This window comes from Panonychus citri, unplaced genomic scaffold, assembly GCF_014898815.1.
Source record: "Panonychus citri isolate SS breed McGregor unplaced genomic scaffold, ASM1489881v1 Contig00068, whole genome shotgun sequence".
Taxonomy (NCBI): Eukaryota; Metazoa; Arthropoda; class Arachnida; order Trombidiformes; family Tetranychidae; genus Panonychus; species Panonychus citri.
The window spans coordinates 530,049-543,095 of record NW_026515473.1 but is presented as its reverse complement, the minus strand read 5'-3'; the positions used below and the strand labels follow the sequence as shown (position 1 = coordinate 543,095).

The window sequence follows — 13,047 nt, the reverse complement described above, 5'->3', positions numbered from 1 at the left end:
CCATATTGTGCAAGAATATTTAATTGCAATCAATCGGATTGATATTTTTTCCTCAAATCTTGACAACTGAACTACTTTTTTACTTAATCGGATCAGTAAGTGAACTTTGTTGACTCTCATCAATCTCACTCAAGACACAATTTAGATTAATTTTTCTTAGCTTGACAATTTCGCTCGATTTATTCACAAGCTAATTTTTATTTCTTTATAACGCTAATTAGCGATAAGTCGATGGTGATTCTCAAAATAAGGAAGATAAATTGGTGTAAAAGAATGGGCAAATTTAATAACAGGTCCAAGTAAGAAATAATATTTTTCACTTTTCTTCAATAATGATAATGTTAAATGATCCATTTTGCTATGTTAGTAATTTTATCCTGATTCTTTCAAAATACTTTGAGCTTTTTGAAACCTTTGGATTTTGGTTTCGCTTTTTTTTGAGTCCATCGTCGACCATTATCATTTCTTGAAGACGATTAGTTATTTTTATGAGGCCCATTTGTCATTCATTAGCTTGTATAATTGAGATGTGATTAAACAATATGAAAGATGACAGATGATGAATTGAATTAGAAATGATGGATTTTTTTCATTTCCATTGATTATTTTGATCACTCTGATTCCAAATTAAATGCGTCTTCTGCTACGAAGTACTGGACTTGGACTTGGTGCTGCAGCTCTTTTTGCGGCGGTTCCATTTGGTGATCTCGTTTTAGGTGGTAACGATTTGGGTGATTTAATTGGAGACAATGAGGATGAAGATGAAGATGATCTGGATGTTCTGGATGTTCTTGGTGTTCTTGGTGTTCTTGATGTTCTTGTTGGTGGTGAAATTGTGTTCGATTGGACGAAAGAAAATTTACCATCAGATTTTTCTCCCGATTTGACAATCGCCTTTTCTAAAACCGATTTAAGATAACCATAATCAGGTTCTTCTTCAAATTTCAAGTTGATTGTATATTTAATAAACTCGGCAATTCCAGGAGGAATTGAAGGAGATGGTTTAGTACGATCAACAACCTTGGCATTAGTGTTGGTCTCAGACTTTTTGGATAAAACAGCAACAGGAGGAGGTGAAGATGATGAGGGTGGGAAGCAATAGTTAAGTAATTCTGTTGTTCTTTCCATGTAATAGTTTTTACACTGTTTAACATACGCACTATCTTTCAAATTAAACATCCAGGGTAATCTACCACCAGACATCCAGGAAAGTATATTATAACAGAGTATTTCAATATCACTTCGACGAGAAAAGCAACCAATATGTGCATCTCTTGAACTGAATTCAGCAGTTCCATTATTAGCTCTTCGAGCATCTTCTTCAAATTTCTTATGAACACCATCATCTTTGAAAACATATCTTTCGACTAATCCAAAGTCAACCAGGTAAACCTCTGAAAAAATACCAGAATTTTTACCCTTTACCTTACGCTGCTCTTCTTGGAGAGACAAAAGTAGATTTGAAGCTTTAATATCGGAATGAATGTAACCAAAAGAATGAATAAATTCTAGAATATCAATTATCTTGATAGCAATTGAGTAAGCTGCTTTCAAAGAAAACTGTTTGTGAACATCTAACATCTTTTGTAAATCAGTACCAAATCGAGGCATAACCAGGAAACGATATTTTAACGATGGCTGTGGTTTCTTGATTCCACGGCCTTTCGGTGCACCAGCACCATTCGATTGTTTATCATGTAAACCTGAAGCCACGAATCGAGGCATTCCAAGGAATGTTAAACCTAAAGGTAAACAAAGAAAAAGAAAAAGCACAATGAAAGCCAATGAAATTTCTCCTGTATTTCTTATCATTTATTACTCCAAAGAGAAAGAAACAAAGAGGAAGAAGGAGAGAATGAAAGAGAAAATAATAACATGTTCAATCTATAAAATGTGATGCTACTCAAAATGACACATTTAATAAGAACCAATAGACTTTTAATTGATAAGCAAAATAGTTTGACTTACCTTTCTTTTGAACCCAATCTTTGATAAATTCAGATTTGGCAACACGGTAATAGAAATGCATCTCATTGAACAAAGGTCCATTATTATGGTCAACCTTGATAACATACTCATAGTCAGCATTATCTTTAGAAGCTGATTTAGCGAGATAAATCTCACCGAATCCACCAACTCCTATACTCTCACCAAGGATCCAGCTTCTCTTTGTATTGTCAATTAGTATTTCACCCTTGGGCAAAGGATCAGGTAAACGATACCCATTTGCCGCCATACGAGGTTGACTTGCAACGGCCTTTTTACCAGCAACCTTTTTGGGACTTGGTTTAACCATTTTATTTGAGAACAAAATTTACAATCGATTAAACCGGTTGTAGATCACAGAAAGTAAAAGGTTAACAGTAACTTCAATAATTTAGTGACAAGTGAAGGTTAATTAAGGAACAAAATTAAAAAGGAAAAAGATTCAAATCACAATTAAATGACTAAAGAGTAAATAAAAATTCGTATAGACAAATAAATAGACAAGAGAAATGAAAAAAAATAATTCGCTAGATGTCATCACTTTCATGTTTTCTTTTCTTTTTTCCAATTGCGGGTAATTTCATTTTCTAATTAAATCATCAGATTATCGAATTTAATTTAATTGATTTAATCTTATATCATGGTGAGTGATTGATTGTTCATATCTATTTTCTAAAATCGAGTAATTTTTCTGTAAGAGAATTTAACCTCGTTGGATCGAAGTTTTAACTCGAAACTTGATTTTAATTCTAATGAATAATCAACATTGATTATTAATTCTTTGCTCTTTTAATTGATTAAAATGATTGATTATAACAATAAACAGTTGAAGCATTTAGTAAATTAAATTTTGATCAGATAACAAGGTTAATTAATTAGAAATTAATGGGATGATGCAATTAGAGATCAGTGAACATCAACCTTATTCAATTCGGTTGATTTGATTTGTTCATTTTTATTGTCAACCTTATTTATTGTCGAATCCCAATTTTGTCTTGTCCAATCCAACCAGAGAGACACAATAAAAGGATAGAACATGGTTAACGCAACAAAATGATGAACAATTCCAGGAAGATCCTTAATTGTCCAGTTGAAAATGGCTGAATAAACGATTGATGCGACCATTGGACCAGATGATTCAATACAAGCCAAAAGAGCGTAAACTTGACCAGCTTCCGATTGGTCAATGATTCGAGAAATGATTGATCGAATGGCGATCGGTAATAAGCCACCACAAATTCCAACGATAACCGAGAGGAAAAAAGCATAAGACTCAAGGATTCCACCTTTAATTGTTAGGGACAAAATCAACGATATCGAACCAATAATTGCGAGGGTTGTGTCAGCCAAGTGAAACTTATGGATCAATATAATTGGTAAAATGGTGTTAATCAGAGTTGGAATCAGCATAGTCATTGAACTAATATAAGAGTAATAAGTAGCATCCCAATGATAAACTTTCTGAGCAAAAGGAAACCCGATTGTCCCTTCACCAATGTGCCCAATTAACATCACGTTCATGGCCAACATTAGATTCCAAATGATTGCCCGTCCGTTATTTGGTCGCTTTCGGCAGCAAACTTTCATCATGGTGGTGAAAGTTGATGGATTGAAAATATCGAACATGATTGGTAAACAACCAGTGGGTTTTTCCATGTTTTCATGTTTTTCTTTTCCATTGAGTTCCAACGATTTAACTATGTTGTTTTCGCTTTTCAATGGTTCCAATTCAATTGCTTGTTCGTCATTGAAATCGAGATGTTGATTATTTTCATTATCAATTCCATTCCTTTCTTTATCTTGCCAATCTTTCAATTGCTCTGTTGGTGAAGTTATTTCATCTTCTTGGGTACTACCGTTGGTGTTAATCCTTTGAGCTTTATCACCGTTGGAATCTAATCTGATATCAGAGTCTTCGAGTGGCTTATCTGCATCATTGAGTAAAAGTAGAATCCAAATCATGGCGATTAATTTACAAGCAAAAGCGATGATAAACACTGCCAAGTAATTACGATGTTGATCAATTATCCAAGGCTTAAGGGCTAAAACCTTTCCACCCAGAGCAATAGCCAAAGGCATAGCTAATAAAAGGTACAACAACATTAGTATATTAAGATAATCGTCTAGTTAATCACTTACATGTGAACATGAACAGTTCAAAAACAGCAAATCTTGCAGCTCGATATTTGGCCGGAGTCCGTCGGGTAATATAAGTGTACGAACCAGTCATAACAATGAAGAAACCACCGGTCATAAAATAAGGTATCGATCCCCAGAGTAGATTAAAAATGCCTAATTAAAAGTTAATTGTTGATGATTAAATTTCCTCATCACCAAATTGAGATATTTACTTGATTCAAAATAGATCACATTGTAGATTGAAATGAGTTCAGTAAACAGCCACCGAAACATGGGAGGGCCAAAAGGTACTTCAAATGAGATGGATAAGTGTCCATCCAATAGCCCATGAAAATGGCCAAGATAATTCCCGTGGAGTTATGATTAAGTGTTGATAGTTTTTAAATGTTGTCGAAAATGTATAAACATCGTTTTTAATTGTCTCATATTGTCCATCTAATTTTTCCAAATTTAAACAAACCGATGGTTCCAATTTAAGTTGATTAATACAATACTTGTCTTGGATAAACTGACTGACCGGTACTGAAGGAACCATGAAACCAAAAGTAAGAAGGGCAAAGTAAATGTCCAGTCTGAGGAATGACATGAACTCAAGTATATCGGAAATCGATAACTTTGAAATCTTTTGAAACATTTTCGACATGATGATTATTGAGGAAGAAGAAAAACTAGAAAAAATGAGTTGATTTACTAAATTAACACAAGATAATTAACTAAATTGCTGTTGGATTTTAATGAAGACAATTTATCATGTACTTTATTATGAAATTTACTTCAAGTGCGTGTCATTGTCTCAAAGGTAATCAAATCAAGCGAAGATGATTTTATTGTGAAAGATGAAAGGAAACAAATCAAAGTTACAATGATAATTAACCATTAATTGACAATTAACTGTTAGTGAGAGTGAAAGAAATTAAAATAAAATATTAGTGAGAAATCAACTCGAGATGGTAATTAACAGATTACCGATACTTTAGTTTATTTCTTTAGAACCATTTCCATGACAATTATCATTAATTAATGAAAATTAATTTCTAGAGTTGATAATTTATTATGATTGATAAAAAATGAGTAAATGTTGTTCAGATTATCAGTTGATTGTTAAGATACACTTTGATTTGGTTAAGATCACAACTAGTGTGATTACTTTAATGATTCATCTGTAAACAATTAATGACCATCACTTGAAGATTAATCATCAAGGGAAAATTGTAATTAACTTGAATGGTTTATCAATCAATCAAATTGAAAATTGTGAGCAATTTATGTCATATAAAAGGTTAATTGTTGTCGTTGGGAATTATGAATGAAAGTGAATGAAAAAGTATCGAAAAATATCAAAATTTTTGGAGATTTGAAGCAATTGTGGTCGAAATACTTATGAGTTATAAGTAGATGATTAACTAATTGTTAGCAAGAAAAGCTTGTCCGATCTTTCGGTAAAGATCCTGAGTGACCATTGATTCTTCCTGTAACTTTCGATCAACTTTGATCATATAATTGGAAATGTACGAATCTCCAGGCTTCAGGTCACAAGCTCGGCTGAAGAAAATTTTGGCCTGATCGTAGTCGCCATTGTTGAATTTGGCTTTACCAAGCTGACACAAAGCTTTCACATTATTGGGGTTGATCTCGAGTGCTTTACGACAATAGACCATAGCGGGTCGTAATTTTCTTAATCGAATCAAAGAATTGGCAATATTGGGATAAAGTTTCGACAGAATTTCTTTAGCACAATTTTGTTCCTCGGCGTTTTTGAAGAAATATTTTTCCAGAAATTTGATCGCTTTGGTATAACGAAGAGCAGCATCTCGATATCTTTCAGCGGAGAAATAGGAATTGCCCGACATTCGTTGTTCGTTACATTTCTGTATTATCTCCGAAAACGGAATTCGAGCCAATTCTTCGTTGGTCATGAGCTCATAATCGGCAAGAGAACCTTCCTCAAAGATCTTCATGATTTCGACGATATAAATGATTGTCGCATTAGCTGGAATTCTGGGTGGACAACCAAGTTCTCCAAAACCGTAATCAGGTTTAATTAGAATCTCAGCTTTCTCGTGTAACCTCATAGATAGAATACCGATCATAAGTCCTGGTAAAAGATCTTGACGATCTAATCGGTGAAGAATTGGCCTTCCACGTAGAATCGATGAGTCAAAAGGTTCATCGGAACCTTCGATATAACCATTACAATGGAAAAGAATAGCGTTTTTCCTTCTAAGACCAGAACCAATTCCAGGTTTGATTATCTTTTTATAGACTTGATTCTCAATCAAAGGTTCCATTGAATTGACCTTTTCATCCCAAGGAACGGAATCAACAAACATCGGTGAACTTCCGTCTTCCAAATGCTTAAGAAGTTCATCTTTGGTCCACCAAATATCATCGTCATTATCATCACCATCCTCTTTCACTGGTGTATTAATAATGGTTCCTTCTTGAAGCTGTTCCAGAGTAACCCCGGAGGCGAAACTATTATCACTTGAACCACCATGATAAGGGGAAATCACATCGAAATCAATAAACTCATCCTGAGACATTTTGGTTGAACAATTTGCTTAAAACGAACGAGAAAAAAAATCAAAACAAAAACAATAGAAGAATAAAAAATAACAGTAAACAAAAAAGCAATTAGTAAGAGACTATAAATCTTTAAGGATTAACAAGTGAACTATTAATTGGCTTCTAGTTAATTGTTTCTCTCATTTAAATACTTTTTAAATCCGAAGCTTTTTTTTCTTAGGTCACGTGATTTTCTTGTTTACATTTTGTTTTTCTTTCGTCTTGTTGATAATCACTTGACTTTTTCTTTGATTCTTTTTCTTATTTCTTAATTTTTCCATTAATTAAATGTTAATTTGATCATGTCGTCATTTAGAAAATTCGACCTTAATGAAGAACCTTTGGCCGTTGAATACATCAGAACGGGAATTAGAGGAATCGATCAACTATTTGGTAAAAACGTGTTTTTGTTTTGATTAATTTTCTTTTCTCCTCTTCGTTTGTATTTTGATTTATTTATTTTTCACAATTAATTTTAATCTTCTAGGAGGTGGATTACCTTTTAATAACCTAATTTTAATCGGTGAGTCATTGGTTAATTGTAATTCGGTCATTTTCGATCTTCATTGAGGCCAAATTAACTTTTACTTTTTCTTTTCTTTTTCTCCTTATAGAGGAAGATGAATTCAGTATTTATACAAATCTATTATTAAAAAGTGTTTCTTCATATGTTCTTCATGGCAACATTAATCTCACCTATTTTTCGGACAATATTTCGGCCGATGTTACCTCTTTTCTTCAGGTAAGTTGGCAGATTTTGCGATAAAGTGAAAAAAAACTCGATTCTAATTCTATTCTCCATTTTCTCCGCCAGAAATTACCTGCCAGAAGCAAAGCCGATTACAATAGTCTCGCTGGACCAAAGGACATGCAAATAGCTTTTCGTTATAATCATATGCCTTCATTAGAAATGGAAACTGGAATTATAACTGATTTTGGAAGGACGATGGACGAAAGATTAATAAATTCCCTGTTGTTTGTTAATGATGTTAGTGTTCACCCGATAAACGAAGTGTTTAATACCTTAGAAAAATTAATTAGTAGATCGGAGGAACATTTAAAATGCATAAAAGTTAAATGCTCTGGTTCCTCATCGTCTCAACATTTGATAATTATTGATCATCTATCAGCAACCAGTTCTAATTTAACTGAGGATAATATTTGTCCCTTCATCTATCAGTTGAAAAGCTTTGCCCGGAAATTAAACAAATGTGCCATCATAGTTACTACTCAATCAGGTTGGTTACCAATTGTAACAATTAAAAGACTTCGAAATATATGTGATTCGGCAATTCAATTGGAAGCATTTGATACAATGAAACCTTCAGTCTACAGTGATGATTATAAAGGAGCTCTTCATGTCCATAAAGTGGCCAGAATTTCATCAGCCAAAGAAAGTCTTGTCGCTAATTTGGGATTCCAGTTAAAGAAAAATAATCGTTACTTTATCGTTGAGAAATTGTTCCTTCCTCCAGATATTGGTGATACACCATCAAGAGTACCAACGAAATCGTCAAATCCTACCGATGAAATTTTCTAATTACTTTCAATTGAATATTACATAAGATTGGACTATTTAACTTTACATTATTATTTTTTTTTGTAATGATTATAATATGTGGTTGGTCAAAAATATTACAATTTAAATGAAGGCATCAAGATAACCATCTTCATCTATCAATTGATTATTAAAAAATTTGTTCAAATTATTTTGTTGAATTGTTTCAATGATCTGTTGAAATAAACTCCCATTGACAATATACCAATCAACTTTGAAACTATGTCGTAAATTTTTCACCTCATTAAGATTATCAGTTTTGGATAATAATTTGTATTGAATAGCAGCAGCTTGTTGAAGTTTAATTTCATAGACATCACTTGAATTAGTGAGATTATTTTGCAAACCAATGTATATCCTTGGATTAATTATCCGTATCGCCAAATTGTCATCCTTATTATCTGATTCAAACAAAACTGTCGACATCATTGATTGTTTCCTCAATAGAAATGTAATCTGGCTAATTGACTCGAGTGAAGATGATGTCACTTTGGGTTTTATTTCTTCAATTCTCATCGGATTATCTTCATGTTGATGACAGAAAACCCAATCATTAAGTAAATCGTCAAGTGGAGGTGGGCACCATTCCTCTAATTTAGAGCTTTCAATTTGTTTACCTGAAAGTAAATAAACCATGAGAAAGAGAGAAAAAGCGGAAAATGATCAAGAAAATGAGAAAAGAAAACAAATTACATAATTTAGCCCCGAGCATCATGGTAACTGACCAGGTTCCATTAGATAAATTGGATAAATTGATTCTTAATGATTCGCTGTCCAGTTGAAATGAATCTTCAGGAATGATTTTGATTTTCTGTTGTCCCATTCTAATCAAATTCTGGTTAATTTGGACATCATCTTGTTCAACTGGTCCAATTAAACCAACGTAAGTGATAGTTAATTGTTCAAGACTTTCCAAAAAACGAATGACAATCATGACTGGTTGATTGTCCACTTTTGATTAGCTCCAAGACAGAATCAGCAATTTTTACTATTGATATATGGAAGTAAATAAAATTAATTTAGATGTTGATATTTGAAGAAAATAATCAAGATTCGTGACACTGTAACAAGATACTAATCAATGAAAATATCTGCAACTCTTGAAAAGGATTGACTGAAATGAGAAAAATAAAATTGATTTTTCATCTCAAATGGAAAACAAAAGCTCAAGTTTTTCCACCAACAGTCTGATGAACCTTATTGTCTTAAATTGTCGATTGTGATAATCAACGTAATCAACATCAAAAACCAGGAAACAAATGAACTCAATTCAATTACAATTCAATTGATTGTCATAATTTCCAGGGTAAATTAATGATCAAAACTCAGCAAATGGGAGCACATGGTTCATGATATTTATGTAAACATAACTATCTTTTCCTAACTTAGAGATGATAATAAACACGATTGGTAAATATCAACACGTGTGACGATTGATTTTTCAACTTGACACACTCTTGTTTCAATTTGTCCTTTAATCAGATGAAATTCAGTTCAATTTAACGACCTTGATAGATAATTAGATTATATCTGAATAGGGAGAGAATTGAGTCAATCCGATTGAAGGTTAATGTAGATATGCTGAGAATGGGTTAATATGTTTATCGTATAGAGAAATGGATATCAGAGGATTTTCATCTCTTTTCATAATAGATAAACAATCAACATTAGCTAATTGTAGCTGATTAAAGATAATTGATCAACAACTAATCAGTTTTCTATAAACAAAGTCCAACACAAAGAGTGAAAATCTCACAAACACAAAAGAAACAATTTCTCTTGCAAACTAACCAGTAAAGTGAATTGAGAATCAATTAATTATCTACCATCACTGTTAATATGAAGAAAGAAACAAAGATAATTAAATTAATTGGAAGAAAAATAAATTAACCAAAATAAATTAAAATAAATTGATCAATTTACTTACCAAGCTAAGATTTTGTTTGATTGTTGTTTTCCCAAAGATCCAATGACACATTTAATTGATGGAATTAAAAAAATTACCAAAGAAGTAGAAAACAATTTGACACTAATTCCAAAATGATTAACACAAAAGTTAAATTGTAATTAGAAGAGAACAGTTAATTAAAAATGTAAATAGAGAAAAAGAAAATGTTTGTTTTGAAAGAATAGAAAATGAAAGAGAATTGAAAATGGCGCCGATTCTTTAAAAAGAAGAAAAAACAAAAAGAAAGAGAGAAAAAGAGAGAAAAGTAGATTCTTTTCTATTTTTCTTTCTTAAGATAAACAACAAAAATCTTTCAATTTTCTAATTACTCTTTGAGCTTCTTAATTATTTTGTGAATTAATTATTTCTTTTTATAAATAAATTTAAACTCTACACGTACAAACACTAGTCTATTTACTTGTAAAAGTTGAAATAATTGTATAGAAATTAAATTGTATCTTTGAAACTGATAGTGAATACAAAGGAAAAAAGAATCTTCTCTTCTGGACCTCAATCATTTTCTCCATTTTTACTCTCTTTTTGCTTGTGATCTGTGATTTTTTTTTCTGCTTTTCTGTTATCATTTTTGCTCTTTAAAGTTAATTTATTTATAGTTCACAAGGTTGATCGTGTTTACAGAATTGTATCGAATTTTAATGATTATTCATTAGCTTAGATTGATACCTTTAATCGATTTAAGTTTCCTGTCGTTTTCTCTTTTGCTTCTTTTTTTTCTTCTTTCAACATGTAAGGCTTTTAGATTATGTCGTTTCTTTTCTCATCATGGTTAAATCAACATCTTCAACAGCAACAGTTATCACAACATCAGGAACATCAGCGAATAATTCTGATCAACAACAAAATTTATCATGGCATCGATCACAATTAACCGAATCATCTGCTCTCGATCTTCTCTCCAAAACAAATGTAGAACGTCTTAAATATCTTGACAGATTCCCTGTTTTCGTGTTCCCTCATTTTCTCTGCTTTTATGCCAATGATACTTCAGCCTGTAGAATAGAAATTAAATTAATTAATCCATATGATTGGCGAATTAATTACCAGGGTATGTATCCTTTTCTTTTTTTGTCAGATCATCTTTTTCCTTTTCTATCTCTCTCTCCCTCTTTTTTCTCTCTTTTTTCTTTCTTGTTTCTCTTTTACTATAGTAAATATTTTCTTTTTTTTCCTCATCTTACAGTTTTATCTACAGTCCAAAGAAGATATGAGGTTTCTCCAGCCAAAGGCACAGTTGGTGCAAACTGTACCTCTCATGTGTATGTATTTTCTTTATTCCTTTCTTTCTCCTTTCTCTCTCTTTCTCCCTTCGCCATTTTCTCGCCTTTTCTGAGATTGTTTTCCTTCTCAAATTGTTTTTGTTTACCATATGACTTTATCTTTATAAACTTAACCAAGTCATCAAACTCTTGTCTTAAAGGTGATGAAACTTTAATGATGCAACGAAATTTTCAGTTGTGACTGCCTTTGACTTTCTGTCATTTACAAATCAATTCCATCTTTTTTATTAATCGCATCAATTTTACTTTCATTAAGCAAATATTTTCTGATCTTTTTTTTCTGTTCAGATATTGAATTAATATTCTTGTACAGTTGAGGAAACAAGACAGTGTTATTACATAATATGCTGTTTACATTTTTACTTTGTAGACTCATGATCAATATTATTATTGTTTTTCTCTGTAATATTTTGGAATAGTCTTTGTTTCCCATATTAATTGTTGTTAATTCTAACATTATTTGGTATTTTTTTGGTTTCTAAATATATATATAGAACAATTCGTCTTCTGGACACTTCGCCAAGAAATATTGGCTTAAAGGACGTTTTAAGAATCCAAGTTCAATCAGAAGAATGCACTGGAATGGGCTCAAGGGATTTACCTGTTCACTTCTTGGCTGAAAAAGATGAAGTCGAGGAATACAGGCTAAAACAACTCTATGGTTATACTGACACACCTGAAGAGTTTATTAAATCAACATGTACTCAACTATCCAAGGATCATGTTAAAACGATTACCAACAAGCAACTTTCAACCTCTAAAAGTGATACTCAAGGTGCAACAATTTCTGGACAGAATAAGCCCAAACCAGAATCAAAAAATTATCCTCCATCTTTCTATATTGTTGTCGCCGTTTTCTGTGGTATCATTTTGTGCTTACCCAATGAGGGTGAAAGTAAACTTCCAACCTTCTTGAGCGTCTCAACAACCCCAAAATTTGTCGCTGCCTACGTTCTAGGCATACTGACCTCACTAATCTGTAAATTCTACTGATTTCTCCATTTGTTTTTTATTCCATCTCCAACATTTAACAGTCTTCTGTTGATTAACTCTTTTCAATTTATTCTCTTCTACATTTGTAAACACAAAGTATCTCTGTTTTCTTTATGTTTCCCCATTTAGATCACTCTCTCTCTCTCTTATTACCTTACGACCGATTGAACCTTCAACAAAAAATGATTAATAACTTCGTTAACTACAACAAACTGTGATCAAATGAAACTAAGGTTAATTATCAACAAAGAAAAATTGAACAAACAGAGACACAAATCATCAAATCAAATGCTTTTCTCTTCCTATTCTCTCTCTCTCTCTAACTATACTTTTTCTCTCTTCGCTAATCTATCCTTTCTTTTTTTCTATCGATTCTAATTTTACATTTTTTTCGATGAAAACTTCTAAGACTCTACCATAAAGCACTCATGGTAATCGTTTCAATTATACAACAACAAAAAACATTTAAAAAGATGGAATAATTTAAAAACAAAACAAAAAGACCGACTGTTAATTTTTAATAAATTTGTAACTTATTTTACAAATTCTTCTTGTTCATT

The 13,047-nt window shown here is 32.0% G+C and overlaps 6 protein-coding genes across 7 annotated transcripts; 2 read left to right on the top strand and 4 right to left on the bottom strand.

Moving 5' to 3' along the window:
- Positions 1 to 146: 146 nt before the first annotated feature.
- Positions 147 to 2,469, bottom strand: LOC128386330 (serine/threonine-protein kinase VRK1-like). Its single transcript, XM_053345351.1, has 2 exons — positions 1,969 to 2,469; positions 147 to 1,742 (listed from the first exon to the last, which is right to left on the bottom strand). The coding sequence occupies exons 1-2, from the start codon at positions 2,294 to 2,296 to the stop codon at positions 628 to 630; spliced, it is 1,443 nt and encodes a 480-aa protein (XP_053201326.1). The 5' UTR covers positions 2,297 to 2,469; the 3' UTR covers positions 147 to 627.
- Positions 2,470 to 2,756: 287 nt separating this feature from the next.
- LOC128386331 (uncharacterized) lies at positions 2,757 to 4,879 on the bottom strand. Its single transcript, XM_053345352.1, has 3 exons — positions 4,338 to 4,879; positions 4,126 to 4,278; positions 2,757 to 4,067 (listed from the first exon to the last, which is right to left on the bottom strand). Exons 1-3 carry the CDS (start codon positions 4,396 to 4,398, stop codon positions 2,893 to 2,895), a joined length of 1,389 nt encoding a protein of 462 aa, XP_053201327.1. The 5' UTR covers positions 4,399 to 4,879; the 3' UTR covers positions 2,757 to 2,892.
- Positions 4,880 to 5,409: 530 nt separating this feature from the next.
- Positions 5,410 to 6,822, bottom strand: LOC128386332 (inactive peptidyl-prolyl cis-trans isomerase FKBP6-like). Its single transcript, XM_053345353.1, has one exon. The coding sequence runs from the start codon at positions 6,666 to 6,668 to the stop codon at positions 5,529 to 5,531; it is 1,140 nt and encodes a 379-aa protein (XP_053201328.1). The 5' UTR covers positions 6,669 to 6,822; the 3' UTR covers positions 5,410 to 5,528.
- A 72-nt stretch (positions 6,823 to 6,894) lies between these two features.
- Positions 6,895 to 8,399, top strand: LOC128386334 (elongator complex protein 4-like). Its single transcript, XM_053345354.1, has 4 exons — positions 6,895 to 7,083; positions 7,178 to 7,213; positions 7,305 to 7,432; positions 7,505 to 8,399. The coding sequence occupies exons 1-4, from the start codon at positions 6,993 to 6,995 to the stop codon at positions 8,228 to 8,230; spliced, it is 981 nt and encodes a 326-aa protein (XP_053201329.1). The 5' UTR covers positions 6,895 to 6,992; the 3' UTR covers positions 8,231 to 8,399.
- On the bottom strand, positions 8,258 to 10,357 carry LOC128386336 (uncharacterized). 2 transcript variants are annotated; one of them, XM_053345356.1, is made up of 3 exons: positions 10,176 to 10,357; positions 8,942 to 9,236; positions 8,258 to 8,865 (listed from the first exon to the last, which is right to left on the bottom strand). In XM_053345356.1, the coding sequence occupies exons 2-3, from the start codon at positions 9,180 to 9,182 to the stop codon at positions 8,333 to 8,335; spliced, it is 774 nt and encodes a 257-aa protein (XP_053201331.1). In that variant the 5' UTR covers positions 9,183 to 9,236; positions 10,176 to 10,357; the 3' UTR covers positions 8,258 to 8,332. The 2 variants fall into 2 exon arrangements, with proteins under 2 accessions (XP_053201331.1, XP_053201333.1); XM_053345358.1 differs by lacking the exon at positions 10,176 to 10,357 and adding an exon at positions 10,040 to 10,147.
- Positions 10,358 to 10,510: 153 nt separating this feature from the next.
- LOC128386335 (motile sperm domain-containing protein 1-like) lies at positions 10,511 to 13,032 on the top strand. The gene is made up of 3 exons (XM_053345355.1): positions 10,511 to 11,262; positions 11,398 to 11,473; positions 11,989 to 13,032. The coding sequence occupies exons 1-3, from the start codon at positions 10,980 to 10,982 to the stop codon at positions 12,485 to 12,487; spliced, it is 858 nt and encodes a 285-aa protein (XP_053201330.1). The 5' UTR covers positions 10,511 to 10,979; the 3' UTR covers positions 12,488 to 13,032.
- Positions 13,033 to 13,047: the final 15 nt, after the last annotated feature.